At 42.3% G+C, this 27,410-nt stretch overlaps 1 protein-coding gene across 9 annotated transcripts in view; it reads right to left on the bottom strand.

Moving 5' to 3' along the window:
* The window catches only part of ULK2 (unc-51 like autophagy activating kinase 2), a 62,976-nt gene extending 39,597 nt beyond the window's left edge, over nucleotides 1-23,379 (bottom strand). For 5 of the 9 annotated variants that reach the window (XM_020895642.2, XM_020895641.2, XM_020895644.2 and 2 more), the window contains exons 1-12: nucleotides 22,802-23,377; nucleotides 21,832-21,924; nucleotides 20,477-20,518; nucleotides 15,593-15,625; nucleotides 15,143-15,179; nucleotides 10,169-10,342; nucleotides 9,028-9,101; nucleotides 6,730-6,831; nucleotides 5,704-5,762; nucleotides 3,747-3,829; nucleotides 1,981-2,028; nucleotides 1,552-1,640 (exon numbers count right to left, since the gene is read on the bottom strand). In XM_020895642.2, coding sequence (XP_020751301.2) covers nucleotides 1,552-1,640; nucleotides 1,981-2,028; nucleotides 3,747-3,829; nucleotides 5,704-5,762; nucleotides 6,730-6,831; nucleotides 9,028-9,101; nucleotides 10,169-10,342; nucleotides 15,143-15,179; nucleotides 15,593-15,625; nucleotides 20,477-20,518; nucleotides 21,832-21,924; nucleotides 22,802-22,891 — 924 coding nt within the window. In that variant the 5' untranslated portion in view covers nucleotides 22,892-23,377. Of the gene's footprint in view, nucleotides 1-1,551; nucleotides 1,641-1,980; nucleotides 2,029-3,746; nucleotides 3,830-5,703; nucleotides 5,763-6,729; nucleotides 6,832-9,027; nucleotides 9,102-10,168; nucleotides 10,395-15,142; nucleotides 15,180-15,592; nucleotides 15,626-20,476; nucleotides 20,521-21,831; nucleotides 21,925-22,801 lie in introns of those variants that run through there. The other 4 variants (XM_070479203.1, XM_020895640.2, XM_070479202.1 and 1 more) reach the window with 4 other exon arrangements.
* Between the last annotated feature and the right edge of the window lie 4,031 nt (nucleotides 23,380-27,410).

The following is a 27,410-nucleotide window of genomic DNA, read 5'->3' as shown; positions in this document are numbered from 1 at the left end:
AAAAACCCAATACGCTGTGCCCTGTCAAAGCACTCTCCCATTGTGTTCCCCTGGTGACCCCTCTCTGTCTCCTCCCACGGTTGTCCAACCACCCTGCAGGCCTCCCTTACACCCAGGTCCTCCCCTGCCCCTCCCCCCCAGCACACGCTGTGCTCTCCACACCCCGTGTCACCTTGCATCATGTACACACTCCATCACGGCAGCTACAGTCATCATGTTCCCACCACGTACCACCACCCACCCTGCAACCAGAGGATAGCCAGGCCTACGTTACAAATGAGGAGCTGACCTGCCCAGCAGGTTACAGGAGCAAGCAGCAGGGCCAGATACAGTCTGCAGTCTCTCCCTGACAGTGTAGTTCCTCAAACTCTTCCCACTCCCTCTAGATTCAGTGTTTTTCTTTATTCCAGACTGAAACAGGAAATATACGACACTTTTTTTCCCTCTTTAAATCCATGGGAATATAACCTAAGTCTTCTTAGCCCTCTGCCTTTCTATTTGGTCTGAGTCGGCAGGCTGTGCAGAAGGGCTTTGCCAGTGTTAGGGCTCAGTCATGTGCCACAGGCTGCTCCAGCCTCTGCCTTTACCAGGGGCCATAGGGTCTCCCTGGAAAACAGGAATAACAGCACCTGCCACTGCCTGAGTATTACTGTGTGCCGAGCAGTGCAGTCAGTGCTTTTCCTCTTTATCCTTAAAAATGCCATGAGGCACGTGACTTATGCTCACTTTACTTAGGCTCAGAGAGACTGAGTCACCTGTCACAGGCAACACGGCGAGTCACGAACGTGGACATGTCCAAGCCCAGACTCTTGAGCATCAGGCTGCTAACCCCCAGCCAGCTTCCTGTGCAGCTCCCCAACCCCACTGCCAGCAGAAGTCAAGAAATGCGTGTCTGCAGGCCAATCTGAAAAATGCCCGAAGAGGCTGACACAATGGCCTCTGGACTTTGACTTGTGAAAAGTTTCAAGGTCACAACTCTCAGGCAGCAAGAGAGATGTGGGGGGAAGTCCAGGAAAGCACAGAAGAGGGAAAGACAAGACCCAGAGGAGCAAAGCAGGAGGAAGGAGTTCTCAGGACCAGGAAGAAGCACTGATATTGGAGGGAGGGGGCTGCAGGGGAGCAGCTCACAGGGCCTGTCACCATGACGACAGGGTCTCAGGCCCAAAGGGCACTCCTCTACCACCGGAGTTCTGTGTGTACTAACTCTCCAGATTGATGTTTATGACGTTGATAAAATAAATACAAAGCTACCTATCTACCTGTCACAGTGAAACCCTTCCCAACCTTACTGAGCATGAGAAGGTGAGAGCACTGTGTTCCTGGTTCAGAGGAAGGCAGCCCTGAGAGGTACTGTGTTCTGCTGAAGTGTGCACATCTAGGTAGAGGAAGATTCCAAACCGAGATCCTCAGCAACAGGGCTCCCTACTCAGGCCTCAGCCGTGCTAGAATACTCCATACATAAAGAGAACAGCCATAATATATCTGCAGCTCTGTCTGTGAGCAGACGCACTAGCACACTCTACCGTCACTTCTAAGAACCCCAGGACTTACCGGTGGAGAGGCGAAACGACAGGACGGAGAGCTGCCATAGGAGCCTCCAGAGGCAGAGCCGGCGTACACGGGCACCGGGACTGGGCAGGCTGCGGAGAAACACCAGGGGAGAGAGGCCGCTGAGTGCAGCTACCTGAGTCGTCCACTAGAAAACCCGCCACAACCGCCACAGCTTCGTGCTGACCAGAAATTCACATCCACATACTCCCGTGGATGAAACTAACAACACAGCAGTTACTGAACTATTTCAGCTTGGATGTAGAAGGAAAAATAGAACTGGAACTAAATAAACACAACTATAAGTTTTTAAGAAAAGCCCAATGAAATCTTGAGAAGCACATAAAAGATTAATTTTGTGAAACCAAATACTAATTTTACCTTATGGTTGCATTTACTTGTTTAGTAAAAATGTAAAAAGTGGGTACTCACATTTTTTTACTGGAACTTGCTCAAGGAAAGGATGGCTGAAAAATGCTTCTGTAATGAAAATGAGAATGCAACCTTTAAACTGACGTTGATTTTGGCAGACGGGTTGATCTTGTCGATGTAGTCAACATAGTACCCTTGAAATCATATATAATTATTAATGTTGTTGTTTAGTTGCTAAGTCATGTCCAACTCTCTTGTGCAACCCCATAGACCCCACCAGGCTCCTCTGTCCATGAGATTTCTCAGGCAAGAACACTAGGGTGGGTTGCCATTTCCTTCTCCAGGGGATCTTCCCAACCCAGGGATTGAACCCAGGTCTCCTGTATCAGCAGGCAGATTCTTTAGCACTGAGCCACCAAGGAAGATCATAATTATTATTACCTTCTTTATATAGACACAATTTCCTTTCAATGTAACAGCATGCTATTTTTATAAATCATCTATAAAAATCATCAAATTGTAAGTAATTCTGAATCAATGAAAATTTAAAAATAATGGCTGTGAATTCTCCAAATGCCCATTACTAACACAGTACCACCAAGACGACTAAAGTGGATCTGTCCTCTTGTGTGGCTGTCTTCAAGCAGATAACAACACAGAGAACCGCGGCCAGGCCCTCGCTAAGCACTTATGTGAACTACAGCTGTCAACTGTCCTGACAGGAAGTCTTAGGCAGCTGATTTGTACAGTAAATTCCATCCTTCTATCCCAGAAGTATTTCTACAGCTTGTTTCACATTTTTAAAAAAGTTATTAATTTGATTTAGTTCCTTCAGCTATTCACCAAGGATAAAACCTACACAGTAAGACTGCTAATTAAAGATAAATAGGTAGGTGAGTACATGAAAGTTTATTATTTTACTCTCTTTTCCTGTATGTATAATTTATTTCATTATTTCTTTAAAAGCCCACAAAGACCATCTCAATTATCATTAGGTCTCCAAATTATGAGCTACTAAATAGCACAGAGTGGACAAGGAGAATAGCATAGCATGGAAGTTTGCCGGATAATACAAGATCAGGAATGAGATTAACTCAGATTTAGTCTAAATGACCTCACTCTCTGAAGCACTCAGTTCATGGCCTCAGTAAATGTTCTCAGTAGAAAGTAGTTCTAACAATTTCTGTGTAGGGGGTGGGATGAAATAATCTGGATATATCTTTTCTGAAACTTCTGTAAAAACTGATATCAAACTTTAGTTCATGCAATTGGTAAATATTTCTATCTTTCAGAGAAAGAAATGGACATTGCCCAGTAACCATGAGAAAAATGGGCCAATAATGAAATGACATACAGGATAATAGTTTCTAAATTATTAAGTATTTATATTCTTTCTATATATTTACAAAATATGTAAAAAGGGAAAACACAGAGATAGAAAAGTAAAAATGAATTTCATTTTCTTCTGAAACCTCTATAGTATCTTTAAAAAAATTGTTTTTCATATGGTTGCCAAGAGGGGAAAGGAGGGTAAGGAGGGACTGGGAGTTGAGGATTAGCAGATGTAAACTATTATACATAGAATGGATAAACTATAAGGTCTTACTGTATAACAGTGAACTATATTCAACAACCTGTGATAAACCATAATGAAAAAGAATATATATATGTGTGTGTGTATAACTCAATCACTTGGCTGTACACCAGATACTAACACAACACTGTATATCAACAATACTTCAATAAAACATAAATTAAGAAAAAAAAAAACTCTTCAAAATACACAAAATTATAAACCAGATACAAAATTTGAAAATATTACTTACCAAAGTCCATTCTATCTTTTTGGTTTCTCTGAAGCAAACCCAAAAGAAGATTAGCCAAATAAGGTGATGTTTCTCTGGGAATGCTGCGGGGGAAGGGGAAAAAAAAAACACTAAAGTGGTGAGTTTATATATATTAACTACACAACTTTTGCTTTCATTATGGTAAATGAAAATATATATGCAGTTTCACAAATACCACATTTTATACCAAGACAACCATGATAAAGCCTCATTCCTTAAAAGAAAAACAACCCATTAAGCAGTTGCCTCTCATAAGCAGCATCAGTCTGGGAAGACTCGTCTTGAGATTCTCACTGCCTTTGTCAGAACATCTGCAGGACAAAGCCACTCACAAGCACAGCCTACCTTGAGTTTTAACACAACTTTAACCTAGCACTGAGAGTTGCTACAGAGTTCTCTGTTAAACAAGAGAAACCTCCAATTCTGCCTGGAAAAGGGCAGAGCTTAAATAAATACAAATGTCTCCAAACAAATGCTATACATAAGTTAAAAAAAGGCACAGAACAATTTGCAAAGTAATTTGTATTGAACTATATGTGTGCAGAAGCCCCAGAAAGAAGCAGACATGGAACAACAGACTGGTTCAAAATTGGGAAAGGAATACGACAAGGTTGTATATTGTCACCTTGCTTATTTAACTAATATGCAGAGAACATCACATGAAATGCTGGGCTGGATGAATAGTTGGAATTAAGATTGCTGGGAAAGTATCAATATGCTGATGACATCACTCTAATGGCATAAAGCGAAGAGGAACTAAACAGCCTCTTGATGAAGGTAAAAGAGGAGAGTGAAAAAGCTGACTTGAAACTCAATATTCAAAAAATTAAGTTCATGGCACCACTTCATGGCAAATAGAAGGGGAAAAAGTGGAAACAGTAACAGACTTTATTTTCCTGGGCTCCAAAATCACTGTGGACAGTGCATTAAATTAAATTTCACTGCAGCCATGAAATTAAAAGATACTTGTTCCTTGGGAAAAAAGATATGACAAACCTGGACAGCCTATTAAAAAGTAAAGGCATCATTTTGCCAACAAAATTCTGTATGATCAAAGCTATGGTTTTTCCAGTAGTCATGGTACACATGTGAGAGTTGTACCACAGAGTAAGTCTGAGCACTGAAGAATTGATGCTTTCAAATTGTGGTGCTGGAGAAGACTCTTGAGACTCCCTTGGACAACAGCAAGACCAAACCAGTCAATCTTGAAGGAAATCAACTCTGAATATTCATTGGAAGGACTGTTGTTAAGCTAAAGCTCCAAAAATTTGGCCACCTGATGTGAAGACCCAACTCATTGGAAAAGACCCTGATGCTGGGAAAGACTGAAGGCAAAAGCAGAAGAAGGTGGCAGAGGATAAGATGGTTAGATAGCATCACCAAGTCAACAGACATGAATTTGAGCAAACTCCGAGTGATAGGGGAGGACAGGGAAGCCTGGTATACTGCAGTCCATGGAGTCCCAAACAGTCAGACACAACTTAGCAACTGAACAACAGAATAAATATATATACATGAATAAGCAGTCAAACATGTAAAGAGAATTCACACTAAAAATATTTCTAAAGAAAAAGAATTTCAAAAGGTACACAGCAAACTCTTGTTCTCCCTAAGGGCAGGGGAAGCCCAGCCACTTTCTGCTTTACACCCATCTGTTCTGTTTGTATTTCCCTCCCTTCCCTCAAAGAACACACATAACTTCTGTAGGTTTTTCTGGTGAATAAACTTAACATTATTAAAAAGAAAGAAAATGGCACAAGCACATGGGCACGTATGATGCTCTAGTAGCTTTCTAATTTCCTGTTAAAATGAACGCTCTCCTTACAGCTAACTGAAAAAAAGATGCAATAATGGAAAAACATCCATAAAACACAGAGAATTCAGATAAATAACAGAGTATTGACATAGTAAAACCCAGTGTAATCAAGACACATACCTAGGCATTAAGTTCCTGTTTTTTTCATAAAACATCCTTAGGTCTTGAGGACTATTAGCCTGTTAAAAAAAGAAGAAGAAGAAGAAAATGGCTTAATTTCCTAAAAAATCAAAGGCAAAAACTCCAAATCACATGATGGATGCTCATATTCTTGCTATAGAACAGAGACTGAACTTGAAAGCCATGGACTGCTGAGGGAGCCATCGATGGGCACAAGGAACTTCTAACACCTCTGACACTGTATGCAGATTCTGCATATCTGGGCATAATGTATCTTTCTGAGGTCAGATTCTCAGAGAGGCCTGAGGCTCAGAAGAGTCACTACTCGGGAGGTTACATGGCCCACCCAACAGGTGTGCTGTGTGAAGTCAGGTGCAATGTACCTTCAAGGGAGTCAAGCCAGAGAACTAAGAAAGTGCTCCTTTCCAGCCTCTCCAGAACACAACACAGCAGCCTTGCAGTAAGAGCTGCTGAATTACTGAAGCTGCCTCTACCTTCAAACCAGGCTAAGAAATCAAGCATTCAACCTGCTGTGTCACTGACTTTTAATACCATCTTGGGCAAATTATTTCTGTTTTAGTTTTCAGATTTAAAAAACGGTCTCTGTAACTGGCCAATATGAACTCAAGAGGAATCACTGTGATCATATGCTAGAAGAGCTCCTTCTGACTTCTGACAGAATGTTAAGGGAGAGGCAGACCTACCTAAAATAAATTGTGTAAAACCTAAACAATGACCTCTCCTCCAGGAGAGGCAGGAGGAGAGTTGTTACCCATCTTCCCAGACCTGCCCCCGCCCTCACATGGATTCCCAGACCCCAAATCCAGGCTAAGCAGGAAGCGCTAATGTCACCATTCACACCTATTTCCCATGGGGTTGTTAGCCTGAGCTGGAGAACCTAGTATTACCTAGGATTAACCCCTACACTGTTCAAGGGTCAATCGCATTCCCCATTTCATAAGTCAAAAGGCAACTTCAAAATGAAAAGAGCCCCAAACTAAGTATACCTGAAAAGAGTCACGGTACCTGAAAAGGTGGCTTTCCAACGAGGCACTGATATATCACTGTCCCGATGCTCCACAAGTCAGCCTTGGCATCATAATGTTGAGACATGATAACCTCAGGAGCCTGGGGAGAAAGCAATTTAAGAGATGCGCATAATGTCAGTTACATAATTGATCTCCATGTGTTAACTGGAGAAGGTCACACTCCTAACAAAACTACAACAATAAAAACAACACACTGTGATACTGCCCTAATCAAATGATACCGCAACCAATACAGACCCACATTCTTACACTGAGGTTTGCTGCTGCTGCTGCTGCTAAGTCACTTCACTCATCCGACTCTGTGTGACCCCATAGATGGCAGCCCACCAGGCTCCCCCGTCCCTGGGATTCTCCAGGCAAGAACACTGGAGTGGGTTGCCATTTCCTTCTCCAATGCATGAAAGTGAAAAGTCAAGGTGAAGTCGCTCGTGTCCAACTCTTAGCGACCCCATGGATTGCAGACTACCATGGCTCCTCCGTCCATGGAGGTTTACTGGCAAGTCTCAAAAACAATCAGTGGAGGAAAAGCAGCAGGTTGCATAAAGAAAATATTTCTATATAATAGTATGGACACATAAAATACAGAAAGAGCATTAAAATAATAAAAAAGAGTACACCCCAATCCCAAGACCAGGGTTACTTCTGGGGTGGGACAGTAGGAGAGTGAGAAGGGAGGGTTACAGAAGGCACACAAACTGCTTTCGAAATATTTCATTTCTTCTAAAAGAAGACCAAGGTGAACACGGTAAAATGTTAACTGTCAAACGTGGATTGTAGGCACACAAGTGTTTGCTACATTAGTCCTATTTCTGCCATTTAAAAACTCTAAAATAGCAGAAAATTATGCAAAACATAATAAAAACAGTCTTAAAAGCAAACAAAAAGTCTCTGATACTTTGTTACAGCTGTTTTCTCCCCTCTCATTAGATGTTGCTTTCAAAAACTACCATCAATCAAGGCAAGCATTGACTGAAAATGCTAAATACACTGAATGACAGTGACATTTTATTTTCTAGGTGTAACATTTTTATTTATTGTTCCTAGTAAATTTCTTACTGGGTCAACTTCCTTTAATAAACAGCCCAAGTACTCTCTCTATCCTCAAGGCTGTAAGTTCAAGACTGAACTGATTTCACACTCAAGAAGTGCAAAGTAGTATTTAAATAGATTATAAGATTTATTATATAAGCAGTACGGTTATGATCAAGTAAAAGTAAATCTAACACAAAATTTTTTTGAACTTTGAGTACTAGTTCCCTTGATCTCAAAGCTGATTTTATATTAGAAGTAACCCTAACTGAACATAAACCCATTTTAAATTCAAACTGAAGTAGGTTCATTTACTTCACAGGATTCTGAAGCTCCAGAATCAAAGTATTTCCAGGTTTACCACCTCACATTAGTTCAGAAGTGTCACAGCCTCACCCTATTAGACCTGACAGTAACCACAGGAGAGGATAAAGAAGAAAAGTTAAGATTTTACAGCTGTTACATGTGACACAAATGGGAAACATTTCTATAGTATAGGGATCCTGTCAAAAGACAACATGCAAAGGATGACTACATCCTATAGCTGAAGATATGCCCCAAAAGATTTTCATTTATTTTTATTAGTTGGAGGCTAATTACTTTACAATATTGTAGTACCAAAAGATTTTTTTAAGTATTCCTGAAATTATACATCATGTATAGCATGACCATACTTCATCAATTTTTTTTTCAATTTTTATTTCTAATTTAATCTAATAGAAGATCTCTACCATAATAACTAATCATGTTAAAAAATAAATACCAATGGGCAAAGATGACGTTTATAGTCCACTAGGCTAAAGTGCAGAGAAGGCAATGGCACCCTACTCCAGTACTCTTGCCTGGAGAATCCCATGGATGGAAGAGCCTCGTAAGCTGCAGACCATGGGGTCGCTAAGAGTTAGACACGACTAAGCGACTTCACTTTCGCTTTTTACTTTCATGAATTGGAGAAGGAAATGGCAGCCCACTCCAGTATTCTTGCCTGGAGAATCCCAGGATGGGGGAGCCTGGTGGGCTGCCATCTATGGGGTCACACAGAGTCGGCCACGACTGAAGCGACTTAGCAGCAGCAGCAGCAGGCTAAAGCGAAAGACATCTGTATTACAGCATTTCAGTAATATAATTAACATTTATAAATAATAAAAACTCAGACTATGATAAAAATCACATTTTAATTGGAAACAAGCTTTATACTTAAATTCCAATGCTTCCTGCTGTAAACACAAAGGATGCAAACACTCACCATGTACATTGGGGACCCGCACAGCGTGGCAGCCATCATGTTACTATGCAAGTAACGAGCAAAACCAAAATCAGCTGTTTCACAAAATAAAAGGGAGAAAGTCAAATGATACCTTTGCTCACACATAACAGAGATCATATGATTCTTTAAGATACAAGCGGTCACAAAAGAACTATGAGAAACTAAAGCTTATTGACCTAGACTGTCCACCAAAGAAAGAAGTAGCCACCTCACTTTCAACTAGTTAAATAATGGTAGTAGCCACCAATGGCACAAGTCACTGCTCTGCCAGTTTTGTAACCAAGAAGGGAGTTCCACAATTTGCAAGAGAAAATGCCAATAACAGTAAATGATTCATTAATAAAGCTCTCATTAAATACCACCACCAGGTATAGAGTTTGAGCTGTTTTCATCCTCCTCCAGATACCAGATGTAAGATTTCTTAAAATACTGGTAAAAAGTTGCTTTTCCAAAAACCATGAGAACAGCTTTAAAAAAAAAATCTAGCATTATGAAGTGCTTCAAATAATCCTGAGAGTGCTGAAGTGTTAGTCGCTCAGTCATGTCCGACTCTTGGCGACCCCATAGACTGTATAGCCCGCCAGGCTCCTCTATCCATGGGATTCTCCAGGCAAGAATACAGGAGTGGGTAGCCATTTCCTTCACCAGGGGATCTTCCCCACCCAGGGATTGAACCCAGGTCTCCCACATTACAGGTAGATTCTTTACCATCTGAGCCATGTCTTCTTTGAGTGGGCTAAAAAAAACCCAAAACACCTTGCAAACAAGAAGCCTGAACTAAATGGTCTCTCAGATCCCTTAGGTTAAAATCCCATGAGCTATGAAGAATCAGGGTATTAATTTGCTGCCAGCAATGCAGTGTGTTAGCTTCCCTCTGACGAAGAGAAGCATCTCCTGCTGAGATTCCTACTCGGAGCCCTGGTGCAGGCCCGTCAGCCTTATCTGAAATTTAGCACCTGCTGTCAACAACGTAAAGGATCCCCACATCCAAATGGACTTCAGTGAACAGAACAAAAATCTTAAGTGTCTCAACAAAATTCATCCTTCTCACTGAACTAAAATTACCTAAGAATACTGAGTCTCAAAAGTGTTCTTTGAGTGAAACAACATAGCCATATACCTATTTTGATGCGAATACCACTGACACTGGACTTCCTGCGACTGGCGTAGGACAGCAGGATGTTCTGGGGCTTGAGGTCCCTGTGGATGATGCCCTTGCTGTGCAGAATGCGCATGGCAGCTGCGATCTGATGCAGAAACACTCTGATGGTGTCCTCGCTGAGTGTGCCCTTAGCTGGGAGAAAAGGTGTTCCATAAACACTTAAGCCTACAATATCAAGTCTCATCTGTGGGAGTAAGGAATGGGAATTTACTTTTTTTCATTGTTTTTACCGTAACAATTTAAGTCTATGAAGAGATATCAAATATCTCAAAAAATTTAATCAACCTGTTGTAAAGAGAACTGATTTATGTTCACAACTTCCATTCTCATCAGTGTCCCTTTATGGTTTTCTTTTCCCACTTTTACTAGGAAGAATGAGCATGACAACAGATGCTTAGCAAATGCGAGTCTCCTCCACAAGCCAAAAATAAATCCTCTTCACATCAAGTTCTTGGGATAAATGTCCATATTTAACCCCAAACACTACCTGAATACAAATTAAAAACAGGTGATATGCTTGGCTGGTGAGACTAAGACATTGCCCCCAACTGGACCTGTCATGGAGCTGTGGCCCACACCTGTCTCCTTTTCATCTCCCAGGGGCATCTCTCCTAACTAAAGACACCTGTAAGAAAGCCACATCTTCACTGCTACCAAGAGGTGGTGGGAACATGACTGGAGAGTAGTCACTATCCAGCAAACAGCCATGCTTTCATGTGCACACCAGATCATGCAACAGTTCACAGAGCCTGGTGTGGGGTCAGGCTGCCTTTGTCCAAATCCCAGTTCCTGCACTTATTAATCCCCACTGCACAGCCCTGGAAGTTGACCCCTCTGTGCCAACTCCTCATCTACAGAAAACTGAAAACAGACTAACCACATGGGGCTGTTGCAACACTCAAACAAGACAGCACATTTAATCATAAAGACTTAAGGAAAACGCCTGGCATGTAATAAGTACTCAAAGGTAAAGTGGAAAAAGTGTTAGTCACTCAGTTGGTCCAACTCTTTTGTGACCCCCCTGGATCACAGCCCACCAGGCTCCTCTGTCCACGGAATTCTCCAGGCAAGAATACTGGAGTGGGTTCCCATTTTCTTCCCCAGAGAATCTTCCCGACCAGGGATCAAATCTGGGTCTCCTGCACTGCAGGCAGATTATTTACCATCTGAGCCACCAGGGAAACAAGGTAGTCAGTACACAAATATGTATTTTATTACAATGGATCTAAAAGTCAAAAGTCCAATTCCTTGAATCTACATTAGGTATTTAATATCCGTGACCCCATTTTGACTTCTTTGGCTCAGATGGTAAAGAATCTGCCTGCAATGCAGGAGACCCGGGTTCAATCCCTAGGTTGACCCCATTTTAGAGTCTCTGTGAACATACTTCTGACCATAGAACTCTAGAACATGTTCTTTATAACCTTCTCTTATGCGCCTACGACTAAGAAAGACAGAAAAAACACTAATACACTGAACAAGTGAAATATTACTTTTAAAATCATTTTAATAAGTGACATTTTATGTCCTTAATATCTTCAACAGTGGAAACAGTGACAGACTTTATTTTTGGGGGCTCCAAAATCACTGCAGATGGTGACTGCAGCCATGGAACTAAAAGATGCTTGCTCCTTGGAAGAAAAGTTATAACCAACCTAGACAGCATATTAAAAAGCAGAGACATTACTTTGTCAACAAAGGTCCACCTAGTCAAAGCTATGGTTTTTCCAGTAGTCATGTATGGATGTGAGAGTTGGACTATAAAGAAAGCTGAGCGCCAAAGAATTGATGCTTTTGAACTATGGTGTTGGAGAGGACTCTTGAGAGTCCCTTGGACTGCAAGGAGATCCAACTAGTTCATTCTAAAGGAAATCAGTCCTGAATATTCCTTGGAAGGACTGATGCTGAAGCTGAAACTCCAATACTTTGGCCACCTGATGCGAAGAACTGACTCATTTGAAAAGACCCTGATGCTGGGAAAGACTGAAGGCAGGAGAAGGGGACGACAGAGGATGAGATGGTTGGATGGCATCACCAACTCAATGGACATGAGTTTGAGTAAACTCCAGGAGTTGGTGATGGACAGGGAGGCCTGGTGTGCTGCAGTCCATGGGGTCGCAAAGAGTTGGACACAACTGAGCGACTGAACTGAACTGAGTATCTTCAAATCAACTAAATCCCCATGGTTTAAAAATTATCAAATACTTTCTTCTGAGAGCTATTTTCATCTGCTTTTAAAAATTCTTTGGAGTTCTTTTCCTCGTGCTATTAAAAAGAAAAATCCAAATGCACTATAACACACAAAAAGTGAAAGGTTCCCTGCTCCCCTCCCTGGAGATGAATGAACACTGTTAAACTCTGGAGTACGTTCTCCCGGTTCTCCCAGCTCTACTGATACTTTCCTGCAGATGGACGTGACGATGACTGCACATTAGCGGGAGGGTCAAATCAACAATTGGAGCTTTACTGCTGTAACATTTTAAATTACACTGAAGCAATGAAAATGGACGGTACCATTTTTTCCATCTCATTCATTTACATTTTAATTTTAGGGCTTAGAAAACTTTTGCCACTGTAAATGACTGCAGCTGCTTAGAACGTGTATCTTTGCCCCATGACACACAAAACTTTATCTGATTCAGAGACCAAATTCTAACACTGTTTCTGTGCAGAAAAATTAATGATCTCATTTAGGCTGTTTCTGGGCACAAACTACAGTAGAAATTCACGTATTTCTATGAACACGGAATGCCCACTCTCAACACAATCCCATAAACTGAAATTCTCTTGGTAAAAGCTTAACATTTTAAAAGCACAGCCAACATGAAAACTCTCAGATGGATGAACTCCTGAGCAGTTGGCCCTGACACGGCAGACTCAGCCATGGCTGCCAAACTGAACGTATCTGCTAGAAATAATGTTAAAAGTACAACTTACCAATTACTTCAAAATTTCCCTTATTTTAACTTGCAGTCAATAGAATTTGTTTTTTATCTTTTGAAGATGTGAAAGGCACTTTATTTATCAAAGCAAATACAAGAACTAAATGGGTGTCTTGTGATTTAATGGCATTATGTGCTCCAGACCTCTGACTGACAGATCTTCTTAATCAGTGCATCCCAACAGAACTATAATGTGAGCCTTATACATACCTTAACATCTCCTAGTAGCCACATTTTCAAACATGAAAAGAAACTGGTGAAATAATATTTAACCTAGTATTTCCAAAATATCATTTCAACCTATAATCAACATTAAAAATCTTGATATAATCACTCTTTCTTTCAAAACGCAACGTGTGTTGCACATCACAGCACACCTTTCAATAGCTCAACAGCCCTATGTGGTCAGTGGCTACTGTAGTGGACAGTACATCTCTAGACAATGCCTTGAGGACCTAAGTTATTCGACACGTCTCTTCAAGTGGTAGAGAGGGGAGAGGTTAAGTATGACCAGAATCACACAGCAATTAAGTGACATAACAAAGGAACTACCGCAAACCAGCCTGCCTGTCTGACTCCAACATTCAGGTAAGCTCTTCATTGATCTGGAATATCCAAAGCAGAGTTCAACATCACATACAGACTGCTGAGGAAGCTAACAAATCTGCTACGGCAGCATCAGCACGTATGTCAGCCCAGAGGCTTTCTGTTAGAAAAGGACACTGATATTCCGACAAGGAAGTGAAATAGCTAAGTGTCCCTCAGCCTGACCCCGGAGAAAGGGGCTTTTACCTGGATGGATAAGAAGTCAAAGATCTCAAGATTCAGAGGTTAACAGAAGGTAAAAGCAAGGTGTCTTCTAGCTTCAACTCCTCTCCTCCAATAGAGAAAAAAGTGCCCATCTCTGAATTTTATCAACTAGCAAATGACTTTTTGAAAAATCTTTACCAAACTGACATAATTTGAGAGAATCTCAGGAAAAATACAAAAATCACACATGGACTAACCTCCCAAGTTCAGAATAATGGCGGTCTCTCAGTGGGAGGGACTGGAGTAGGACTACAGAAGGGCCCACAGGAGCTTCAATTGTATTTAGAATTTCTTTAACTATGGGGAGCAGGAGAAATACTTGTGTTCTATATGTTATTTCTGCATGGCTTTCGAAATCTCAGCAATATTTTATATTTTAAAGATTTTTAAATCTCATTTTTAATTGTTCCTTGTTTATCTTAACATTTAGAATACATTGCTTCTCTTCTGTAAACTGCCCACACCGTTTGTGAGTGTATCTACTGATGTCTTAGTGCTTTTACCATCAATTGCCATGACCTAGTTCTAGGCTGAGAGATGAACTTTTTACTACTTTTTTGTTTGTCTGTTTTGCCTATTTCCCTATATCTTCAAGGGTGAACAAGTAGGTGCTGACTTCATCTAATGTCCTTTAAAAAGCACTTTGGAGGACACAATTTGATCTGAACACGAACACACTTTATATATGGAATTTCAAGCAACATCTAGTACTAAAACCTTACCTCTATGCCACAAAATAATGTCACGGTTACCCTGAATCCCTTACGACATCTTTTTAAATTTACAAGTAACATTCATGTTAATAAACACATCCTAGGATACATTCTCCCACTATTATTTTTTTTTTTTGAAGGAAATGAAAGAGACTAAAGGTTCACTGCCAGCCCCCAACTAGAATCCTTTGAAGAGAAATTTTGTTGGTTTTTCTCTGATGGTGAGAGGCCTGACCTCTCAAACTGTCAGAGAAAGCCACACATAAACAAGTACTTATATACAAGTAAAGGAGTAAAACCACAACACACAACAGTCAGTCAGCAAAGCAACCATAATTAAACATACACAAATAATTACTGAATGTTTCTATACATGTACAGAAAACAAGGGTAGCATATTTCAGAAGTAAATGAAGATTAAACACACTATAGTACTATACTGACCCCTGACAAAGTCAAAAAATTACCTTGCAAATAATCTGCCAGGTCTCCACCATTGCAATACTGATATACAAAACAAAAAGTAATTAAAATAAGACACTGATTCAAGATTAATTCAATTCATTATCAGCTAACTTTTTTTTTTTTTAACTTGGCTACACGGCATATAGTATCTTAGTTCCCTCACCAGGGATCGAACCCACATCCCCTGCATTGGAAGCTTGGAGTCTTAACCACTGGATCACCATGCAAGTCCTATCAGTTAATTTTAATTAAAAATACATTTGTAATAATATAAATCCAGTCCCCCAAAAATTATACTCATAGAATCAACATTTTAAAATTTTATATTCCTTATAAAATAGAACCTAAATCACTGAAACTTTATTAATTCAAATTTCAAATAACCTACTGTCAATTTTAAGGTATGCATTATCAATAGAAAAAAATTAAAAAGAAACCTGGATACTACCTACCTCCATCACCAGAAACACAGAGTTGGGTAATTCCTGAAAAGTAAACATATTATACATTGTCTAGATTAGAGAAAAAATTAAGCAAAAATTTTAAAATAATGATTGTTAATAGTATATGTATTCATTTTAAAGAAGTAAAATGAAATCACAAAATCCATTAGAAACTGAAATTTAAAATCCCCTAAACACTGACATAAGCATCTCAGCTTCAATGACACTAATGGCTAATGTAGTCATCAAGAAGTTCAAGTCTATTCACAGAAAGAACTAAAGGAAGACCAACACTAAACGTGCAGTCTCAATTCTGGAACACATGGTCTGGGATGCTTCGTCCTATTGGCCCACAAACACCTAAAGGAAGCATGTACTTGCTGGGATTCTTAACTGTAATATAATACATTTCCACCTTTTTGCTTAATTATCTTCACCTCTCCAGCTGGCCAATGTTTACATCTGGTATGTAATCCCATACCCTTCTCCTACTCATACAATGAGAAGCTAAACATACACACACAAACACACTTTACTTTGAAAAAATGGGATATCATATATAAATGTCTGAATCTTGCTTTTCTCACTCAATAATATACCAAAGAAATCCATCTAAGTCAAATGCATATGCACAAGTCACCGTATGACTGTATCGCCATTTAAGCTGTTTCCTACCAAGGAACATCATTTGTTTCCAGTCTGGGCCATTATAAGCAAAGCTGTATTGTTTCTTGGACATACATCCTAGTTCTCAGGCTTTTATGGCCCTCAGATAGATGTCCAGGATTATGGGTTGTTTAGTCAAGGATGTGCAGCTCTAACAGTGGCAGATACTTCTCACTGACAGACTTTTTAACTCCCTACTATAAACAAGACACTGGTCCAGGCCCCGAGGGTACAGCAGTAAAACAGCAGAGTTCTGAATATCCTGTTCTCCCCAATCTTTAATTCTAAGAAGGGAGGGTCAGGAGCAAGTCAACAAACAAAAGAAATAAGAAGACAGAGCATGGTGAAGATAACAGGTGCTTTGGGGAAGGAGGAGAAACAGGGTTGGGGAGGGGACTGCAATTCCATTTAGGGTGGCTAAAGAAAGCTCCCTGAAAACATAACATTTGAGTGAAGACATAAGGAAGGTTGAGGTGTACCTGTGCAGAACACAGACACAGCGATCCATCTGCACATATAATCTCCCTGCAGGAAGGAGGTCCTCAGCACAAGGGAAAGGCGGAAGTGGCCAGGAACCACAGGAGGCCCAAGTAGCCATAACAGAAGCAGCAACACGCAGAGAAGGGGAAACTGGGGATAGCGGGGTTTGTCTTTCACTCACAAAAACAGGAGCCCCTGCAGGACCCATACAGAGAAAGAACACACCCTGACCTGCATTACCGGGAGTACTTGGGCTGCAATGCTCAGACTCTTCCTCAGGGTATGGAGGCAAAGTATCATTACACAGCACTCCAAAAATCAATCTAAAGACTGACATTTGTACCAGTGACACATCTCCTCCCCAATCACACTAGTAAGAATTACTGCACTTCCTACTTTTGCAAATAGGAAGGGTGAGAAGTGACATCTGTCACCTTGATTTACCTTTTTCTACTTGTTTATGAAAATTTCATCCATTTATGGCTGTCAGTATTATCTGACATATAAGTTTTAAAAAATTTTTATGTCCCTACTTTTATGGCTTCTGAGTTTATCTTGATTTAAAACACCTCTCTAGGGACTTTCCTGGTAGTCCAGTGGTTGGCAGTCCTCCTGCCAATGAGATGGACACAGGTTTGATCTCTGGTCTGGGAGGAGCCCATGTGCTGCGGAGCGACTGAACCCTTGCACACAACTACTGAGCCTGTGCTCAGCAACAAGAGAAGCCACCACAGGGAGGCCTGTGCGCTGCAATGAAGGTTCAGCACAGCCAAAAGCAAAAATAAATAAAATACCTTTCTAGCTCTTAGATTACATATAGTCATATAAATATTATTCTAAGATCATTACAGCTTATTTTATATATTTAAGCCTTTAAGTCATTGAAAATTATTTTGGAAAAATGATGAGGACAGATGTCTCAGTTTGCCAGCACCATGTACTGAATGAATCTCTTTTTCACCATACTAAAAATTAACAAGAGGTAGACATTTCCAGACCATTGACATTCATGCAGAGAAGTATTCCCAGATGACAATACTTACCTCATGCCCAAAATACTCAAAGATATGTATCTTTCAAAAGCAGTCGTAATATCACCCTCCAAACGGCTTTGCACCGTCCTTGGACTAGAGATCCATCCCATGTGGGCCCTCCACCCTCCCTGCATCACCCAGCACTCCCTCCACCCCCAGCACTCCTGCCACATCCCTTCTTCCAGGTCCTCACTCTTGTCTTTCCTGTCGGCTCCTCAGAGGCTGCATCTGCGTTGGAAGCTGACATGCGACTTCCAGCCCAGCCTCCTCCCACTGTATTACATGATTATAGATTCATATATGCATTTAGAAAACTCTAAAACAAATATAACAGTGGTTATCTCTGCGAAGTGCCATATCTTTTCTAATTTATTCATTTTGATAATGTTGGAATATTTAAACTGTGAGTGAGTGAAAGTCGCTCAGTTGTGTCTGACTCTTGGCGACCCCATAGACTACACAGTCCATGGAATTCTCCAGGCCAGAATGCTGGATCTTCCCAACCCAGGGATAGAACTCAGGTATTTAGATTCTTTACCAGCTGAGCCACCAGGGAAGCCCCATTCAAACTGTGGGCATATATTACTTTTGTAATTAGGGAAAATGTGTTTAAGTGTCATCTAAAATGAAACCTGAGCACTACAATATCAAAAGTTTTCAGTTCATCACAGTGCACGTAAGTCTGAGGTAGACCTCCACAAGTGGCGGCCAGTGTGAACAGTGCTCGTCTCCAGTGGATAAAATGACTGCACCCGCCTCTGCACCCCATACCCTGTACCCCTGATCAGAATCCAGCGAGCAAATCTAAACTCTGTCTACTCAACAGCCAAGCACTCAAGACTATATTCATCTGACTAAGAACTTCTGAAGTCTATTTTTATAAATTAATTCCAGGAGTACACAATGCACAAAACAGTAAACATTTCATTTCTCAGCAGTCACCTTGATATTTCCAATTGTTCCACAGTTATGGTTTCTGGAACATGTTCTCCCTAATGATATCTCATTCTGCAGCCAAAGTCAGTACTTTAAAATATTCTTCATTCCGACAGACAAAAATCTTAACTACACTCTCCACCCTGAAAGCAAAATCGACTCTGAAATTGACAGCGTTTTCTGTACCTCTCAAGAGAGGGAATGAAGAGTTAATATTACTTAATTTTTACACAAGGCACTGACTTGTACCTCGTGGTGCCCTCTATCTACAGAGACTCAGACAACTACACAAACAGCTCTGAGGAGAACCAGCATTTCAATAGGGATTGTGACATCAGATTAGTCTTGACTTTAACCGTTTTCCCCCTTTCTTTCTAGGCTGCTTTGAATTTCTCAAATGAAGGAATCAATTATATCTATTTAAATAGGTAATAAAATATACCCACAGAGTATACATGTTCTGTATATGGAATTTGTTGTATTTTTGGAGATCACACACTGACATCAAAAACTTCAAACCTGTTCATGCTACTTGTTCCAGTAATTCCAATTCTAGAAACTGAACTCACAAGACATAATCAGATATCTTCGGAAGGTATGTATTATCCTTGGAGCATTTTTTTGTAATGGGAAAAACCTAAACATCTTATAACTTGGGTCCAGTTAAATAAATACTTTGTTGTATGATATGACTACATGAAAAATGACTCTGTTTTTTAAAGGACATATAGCCCACCAAAATTAAGCACACTGACAGCAAGGACTGTTTTACTCACAGCTTTGTTCCTAGCACTCAGAAACGCCTGGCAAACAGCACCTCACCTCATCGAACCTCACAAAATGACTGAATTTGAGTAATGCAAGTGTATAGAGAAATGGTTTTAGCTAGAAATATATATAGCAGAATCACATAACACGCTCATTTACTTCCTGGAATTCCACTGTCCAGACTAAGGAAACAAGAGAACAGAGTAATGTCCATCAAGCACCCTGGGTCGGCTGTGGAAGGAGTGGAGGGAAAAGCTGAATGCACTGCCCCTCAGGATCAGACCCCTGGAGTTCCTGCCAGGTGAATACCACTAGCAAGTGTGATTCTAGGATCCAAGGATTTTAAAACACAATATGGCCCCTAAATACAAGCCGACTACTTGCTCTGGTGCTCCACCCAATAAGCAGGAATTTTCTCTAAACTTGGGCTTTTGAAAAGGATTTCCAAGGGTGATTTTGACTATACAGAAATATTGCTTAGAACGTAACTTCAGAATCCAGCCTTCCCAACCTCCAAATATAATGCGACTCTACTGTATGCCATGGCAATCAACATAAACAAATCCAGGTGATTAATCTGCAGAGTTTCCCTGTTATCATGCTATGTATTGTCTAATATCACCACTATTAGCAAATATTGCTTTTGCAATAAGAAAAAAAGCTCTAGTTGATTTTTCAATAGCCCAAAATAGTCCTTTCTACATTCATCACAGAAATGCCAGATCTGGCATCAGTATTTCTCTACTTGACCTAAAACAACACTATTGTAGCATGTAGCATATTATCATTTGTCAGTAAGTTTACTTATGCAACACATTATTTATCTTTTTGCCCTATGCTGTTTTACACAAATTCTTAATAAACACACAACTCAAGCTATATATCTTTTCAACAATAAGGCAAATTTTCTATTTCTATGATGACATTTGAATTTGTATGAAATAGAAAAAATTTCTATTAAGTTATTAACAACATACATATATTTCTTTGAAAATTAAAAATAAGGTACCTGAACATCATAGAGTGCTACAATGTTTTCATGCTGAAGTTCCTGTTAAGAAAATTGAGAATTCAAAATATTTGTATTTATTCTAAGAATTGTAATATTTCAATATGCAAATAAAATTAAGTATATACACACATTTATATCTATCTATACTACTTCTAGTATACCACACTTTTGTTACTAGTTATAACAATTCAATCTAACGAAGAATAACAAGAAAAGTGCCTGATCAAACTTTACTTGGGACTTAAATATTTTTTCACTGTCCTAATTCATTCTCATTTACAAAATAAAGGTCAGAGTCAGTATGACCACATACTTTACTGCTAGTCTTTTAGATTTAATACAAAATTTCTAACAAGAAAGGCCTAAAATTCCAAACTGCTTTTAGAAAGCATGATTTGCCTAAAAGAAAACAAAGTAAAATTCAACAAGCTGTAATTCTTACCCAAGAGCTGTCCACAGAATAGCAGTTCTGATGAATGTTAGATGAAGGTTACATGTTTATATTACTTTGGGATTAAACACACCTAAACCTATTTCTTCACGGCATAATTTTTTCAAATTTCTTTATAATGAATCAAGTGCTTTGTGACTCTCCAAGAAGTATTTAGTAAACATGACTTTCCACATTTGTTTGACCATGGACTCCTTTCTCCCCCTCAAAGCATCCCACCTGGATAATTCTGCTTATAAGTGACCTAAAAAGACAACTTCCAAGGAAAATAACTTTGCTCAATTTATAAGCAAAATAGATTACAAATGCCCCTAGTTCTCTAAAAAATATTTAACTGTAACAAGAAAGGAATCAACAGAAGAGAGAAATAATGTGTAAGAGAGGCCTGTGTGTGGTGGTAGTCATTCATTCGTATCCAACTCCATGCAACCCCATGGACTGTAGCCAGCCAGGCTTCTCTGTCCATGGGATTCTCCAGGCAAGAATACAGGAGTGGATTGCCATGATCTCCTCCAGGGGTTCTTCCCCACCCAGGAAGTGAACCTGGGTCTCCTGCACAGGAGGCAGATTCTTTACCATCTGAGCCACAAAAGAAGCCTCCAAGAGATGCCTGCCTCTTCTCAAAGGACAACTCAATAACTAAGGGAAAAGAATGATGAGAAGCTAAACTCAGTTTTCATCTAATCCCTCTAAGCACTGGCCAAGAGCCACAAACATCTATTCTTAAAAACAGTTTGCAAGTACTCAATGTTTCAAAAAACTGAGCATGAAAAAATGAGAGCAACAGGTGAACATTCTCAAACTTGGGGTCAACTACCCAAACTGGAAAGGATGTCATCTTGTGTTCATTTAAGTTTTAATCTAGTATATCTAACATGAAATACCCCATAAAGAAACATACCTTTAAGATTTTAATTTCCTTCCCAAGCAGTATTTGTGATTTTGACAGGTTCTTTTTATTAATACTTTTAATAGCTACCTCCCAATCAGTTTTCTGGAAAGGAAAAACAATTACTTCTGAAAATTATTCCACAGAAACAACTGAAGAGAAACAAAGAAAAAAGAATCTATAAGCATAAAGATGTTTTTAGCAAATTCATGTAACAGCACTAGGAAAAACAGAACCCAAATTTCTAACAGGAAAATGATTTTACAAAGGTGTAGCAAGCTAATGTCCCACAAGACAGCCAGTAAAAATAAATATGAAGCCTCCGTAGTAACTAGCAATAAGTGGAAAAAAAAAAAAAGACACACTTTATTTACAACTACTTAAAAGTTATGGAGGATAAACTGGGAGATAGTTGAGTTAACCGAAAATAGGATTTGACAGCTAGGCAGAATTACACGTTTTCGCTTTTTTTTTTTTTTTCCTTGAGTTTTAAGCTATTCAAACGATAAAGGAAAACTCGGTAGTATTGTATTTACTACTTTACAGGCTGAGCAACCAGGCCAGCCCCCTTCAGACCTGCCCCTTGGCCCAAACTCTCTTAGGATTATTTCCACTCTTGAGGTGCCTTTCCGAATTCTTTAGATTCTAAAACCTGCTGGGAGCCTGTTTTCCAAACAGCATAAACTTTAAAAGAAAAAAAAAAGCTGAACCCGCTCTCGGGTCGATTTGGGTCTCCCCGCCTCACTCCCGGCCGTCCGCCCAGCCCAGCCCAGGAACGGAGGTGGGTGGGCGGTCGGGGCTCCGCGCGGGGAAACGCGACACCGAGTTGGGGAAGCCCGGGGCTCGCGGGCCACCTGCCCATTTTCCACTAGGTCTGCAATTCTCCGCCACTGTGGAGGGTCCGAGCTCGACCGACCGAGCCTTCGTGCCGCCCCGGCCACAGCCTCACAGCCGCCGCGGCCCCGCCTCAGGCGGGGCTCACCTGGCGGTGCCGCCCCCGGAAGACCACGGCGAAGGCCCCGTGTCCCACGAGGTCCCGCTTGCTGTACTCGAAGTCGCCCACCACCTCCATGGCCGCGCCCCGGGGTAGGCGCGGGCGGGCGGTGATCAGCACCGCGGGCCCGCCGGCCCCGAGCGCGCCCGCTGGCCGCCGAGCTGGGGCAGCCGCGGCCCCGGGCCTGGGCGGGCGTTCATGCCGAGAGGCCGGGCAGAAACGGGGAAGCGCCGCACGGGGCCGGGGTCAGCGAGGCCTGGCCCGGCCCCTGCCGCTCCTCATGCCGGCCGCCGCCGGCCGCTGACTCCCTGACGAAGCGGGCTCCCTGAGGAAGCGGACTCGGCGCTGCCAAGCAGGGGCGGCGCCGTCGTCGTCACTGGGCGCTCCCGGGGCCGCGCGAAGGCCGGGGAGAGGTGCGGGCCCCGGCGCCCCCCATCCCCGCCCGTCTGCGCCTCGTTCTCTCCGAGGGTGCGGCTCCGCCCGGCCGCCGCCCTTCGCGGGCCTGGCCTTGTGCCCTCACCGCCCTCCCCCCCTAAGAAGCCGCACGCGCGCGCCGGCCGCTCCGCGCCGACTGCCGACCCTCCGCGACGTCAGCGCTTCTTGTAGGCCGCAGCGCGCGGCGCGGCGGACGCGCTACCTCCGCCGGGAAAATGAGTGCCCAGCTGCCGTTGGAGGCGGGATGGAGCGCGCGAGCCGGCGGCGCCCAGGGCTGGACTCGCGGGGAGGCGGGCTTCCAGGAAGGGGCAGCAGGAGAGATAGGGGCATCCCTGTGCAGTGTGGACTCCGCGGATGCGATGAGGGCAAAGGAGCATCTCTTGTATCTAGGCATTTCCGCGCCGTGCGAAACCAGAGGCCTCGCCGCCAAGCCCCCACCCTTTTGCATTTACTGCTCAGGGCCCCTCATGAGTGTGTAGGTCAGGGATCCTGCATCTTCTGCGGTCGCTTTGCTTCTGTGAGGAACTGATGACAGCTCAGGGCCGTCTTCCTCGAAAAATAAATGCTGATGCTCGCAGACTCGGTTTTGCTTGTTTTCAAGGCTCTAGTGAGAAACTTTGCTTCCCAGCCTCAGGTGTCCTGCAGCGTGGCCTCCGGCTTCCTTTGAATGGCCTAAAAGAGTTTTCTTTCCTACCAGCTCATTAACAGTTCAAGTGACAAGGAACTTACTGTCACCTTTCCCTCAGAGAGGTGTCTACTGAAATCATGTTTTAAACCACGTGCTTGAAAACGTCAGAAATCCCAGGTCCCATAATGGGCTGCATGTTCACTTGTTTAGCATATCTGTTCTCAAGTCATCTCTCACTTCCGGAGTTACATTTCCCACCGAAAGCCCTTTCCTGAACACTGATCTCTGAAGGCTGATCAAGGACCCTCAGGGCATCCAACCTTGTGGCAGCCTGGGAAATCTCCAGAGAGGAACCGGTCCCTTCCTCTAATCCTTAAAATGTGAGGTCTTGGGTTTATGCTCCCAACTGTGCACACCTGTCTAATTCCCTCCCTTCGTTAGAGTCTGGCCCAGGTGAGTGTTGGAGCCTGTATAAGTCTGCAACCTTCAAAAATTAAGAGCAGGGATTTCCCTAGTGGTCCAGTGGTTGGGAATCCACCTACCCATGTGTGGGGAGAGTCAGATTTGATCCCTGGTCCAGGAAGATTCCATATGCCACACGGAAAGCTGGGCCCATGTGCTGCAACCACTGAAACCCGTGCACCTAAAGCCCGTGCTCCGCAACAAGAAAAGCCCCTACACCGCAACTAGAGAAATCCCTCGCACAGCAGCCAAGACCCAGTGAAGCCATACATAAAAAAATTTTTAAATGAGGATCAAATGAAGCAAATTTGCACATAAACACAAAAATTCATTTGGGGATGATTCCTTACCTCTTTGAAAGAGTCCCTGTCTTCTTTTCTCTTTAAACATGAGTATTTAAATGAGTCAATGACCCAAAACCCATTGAGAAGTAGTTCTCCAGGATGTGTATATTATGGGTTGTAGGCCCCCGAACCAGCTACTTCAACTCGCCTGCCTAGGTTTCCTCGTTTGTAAAAGGAAGCTATAACATCAAACATGTACCTTCACTGGGTGGTTAAGAGGATTAAAGGACTGATGCTGAAAGAGCCTGGAACAGTACGTGGCTCTGCAAAGCACCACTTGATGTGTGTGGACAGGGAATGTGAAGGACAGGGAAACCTGGTGTGCTACAGTCCATAGGATCATAAAGAGTAGGACACAACTAGCAACTGAACAACAAGAAGTATGTGTGGGGTAAGTAAAAGAAGTGAGATCAAACCTGGTCATAGGTGACAATTCCTCCCCCCAAGCCCTGTGCTGGAGTCACCCCCTTCCCTCCTCTGGCCATGCCCCAGGTGGTGCTCAGGTGAACAGAATCCAAGCTTGGCAGTTCTAGCTTTTATTCTTTTATCAGTGGATCATTACACCTGTGTAAGAGCTGGTTCTCTAACAGCCCCCTGGAGAATTCACTTCCTATAAACTTTCTGTGCAGAAGCAGTGGGTGTAAAATTTTTGGACATCAGGGAAGTCACGAGCAGAACTAACACCCCAGGACTAAGGCTGGCAGCCTTTCCCATGAAGTACCTGGCCATGGCCAACATCCCAGGGAGCAGAGCAGGAGCTGTCCAGGTTGTCCTGAGGCACCGAAGCTGCTAGTTTCGGGGTCTGTCCGCCGAGGTATCTTTTTTTTTTTTTTTTTTTTCGCCGAGGTATCTTTTTTTTTTTTTTCCACCGAGGTGTCTTGTGGGGCCCTCAGTACCCTCCAGGAGCAGTGCTTCAACCTTCCTGCTGGTCGCCTCACCATCCAGACGAGGACAGGTGTATCCTCTGCCCGCTGAGCCTGTGCACGAGACAGAAGTCATAACACGGCCCTGTTCACGAGGCTGCATCCCCTAGGAGTCGAAGGTAATTGAAGCTAATAACTAATACACAACTTCGAGCTGTTTACTTTTTAATGTCATTAAAATTACATCCCCGCAGTAGGACATTATAGAGCCGTCCTAAGCCACCAGGGGCCCTAAATTTAGACCTGCATCCCCTCCTGTACCCATAGGCTAAGCACAGGCCCTGGGAACACATCGTTGCTTTAAAAAATATGCAGCTTTTACAGAAGGATTTCTGACTTTGAGGCTCACTCCTGAGGGGAAGTGGCGGTGGGGAGCACTGGGGTGGGGGACCTTTGCTAAGGGGATGTCTAGTTAGGACTACGTCAGTAAGCACATACGCCAAATGAGATAAAGCAAGCACACACACACACGCAAAAGAGGAATGGAGATAAAGACACAGGTGTGGCTCTCGGGTTCCCAGTGGATTAGGGACTGGAAGAGGTGTCTGCTTCTTTGTTCTTTCCACATCAAGGCAGGAGGACGGAGAACTGGAAGCCACCGGTCTCAAACCCAAGTTCTTAAGGAAGGGATTCTGATGGCCCCACTCAGGAGAGGTGCACTGAGCAATCATCTCAAGATAGGGTCTAGGGTTGAGGGAGGCAGGTCGAGTTGTACAAGCCTGCCGGAGCCAGCAGAAGAGTGCAGATCCCAAGACTTACCCCAAAAGCAGGGGCGAGTGGGCAACCCAGGAAGGGTGACCAGGAATCAGATTTAGGCTTTATTCAGGAATGCCCGCAAGGAAGATTTTGACTTTACTTCTGAAATCACTCAAAGTTGCCAATCTGATTCACTGTCATTGTTTTTTGTCCTACTAACCGTGTGTGTGTGTGTGTGTGTGTGTGTGTGTGTGTAAACATGCCTGTTGACACTATTGAAATGTTTCACTTTGTATACTGTGTAATAATAACTGCAGCAAGAGGTAAGATCACTTGCTAATATAAATTCTCACATAAACTGAGCTTCTCAGCCAAACACTGTATGATGTTGTGATGGTGAAAGTGTTCCTGGGACAAGTAAGTTTGACAAGCATTCACAACCCCATCTCTTGGCAGGGAGGCATCCTGAGATTAGGAGAATCACCCATTTATTATTATCTTCAAATCACATCATGGCTGTTTGCTTTTATTTTGGTTCCATTGTCTCTACTTCGATCCTATAGCTGATGCTTAGAAATTCTTGGGACTGCTAATGCACTGAGCTATGATGTTTATACATGTACAGTTTTATAGAAAAATATGGAGATAAGCACATAAAGTGAAGAGACCACAAACTTTGGATGTATTTCTTAAAGCTTTCAGGAAATATCATAACTACAAATCTTCTGAAATGACATCAAAAATAGACTCCAGTCAGGAATTTTCTTATACTGTGATTGCAGGGCAACAGCAAGGAGCATCTTTCTATGTTATGCATGAATCAGTATTTCTAGGACTTCCCTGGTGGTACAGTGGATAAGAATCTGCCTGCCAATGCAGGGGACACATGTTCAATCCCTGGTCCGGGAAGATTCCACATACCAAGGGGCAACTGAGCCGATGTGCCACAATTACTGAAACCTGCACGTGCCCATGCACTGCAACAAGAGAAGCCACTGCAATGAGAAACCAGCATACTGCTATGAAGAGTAGTCCCTATTGCCACAACTAGAGAAAGACCACGCTCAGGAGACTGAGTACAGCCAACAATAAAACAAAGTAAATAATTT

The sequence above is a fragment of the Odocoileus virginianus genome, chromosome 17 (genome assembly GCF_023699985.2).
Source record: "Odocoileus virginianus isolate 20LAN1187 ecotype Illinois chromosome 17, Ovbor_1.2, whole genome shotgun sequence".
NCBI classification, from domain to species: Eukaryota; Metazoa; Chordata; class Mammalia; order Artiodactyla; family Cervidae; genus Odocoileus; species Odocoileus virginianus.
This window is presented reverse-complemented; position numbering and strand designations above follow the sequence as displayed.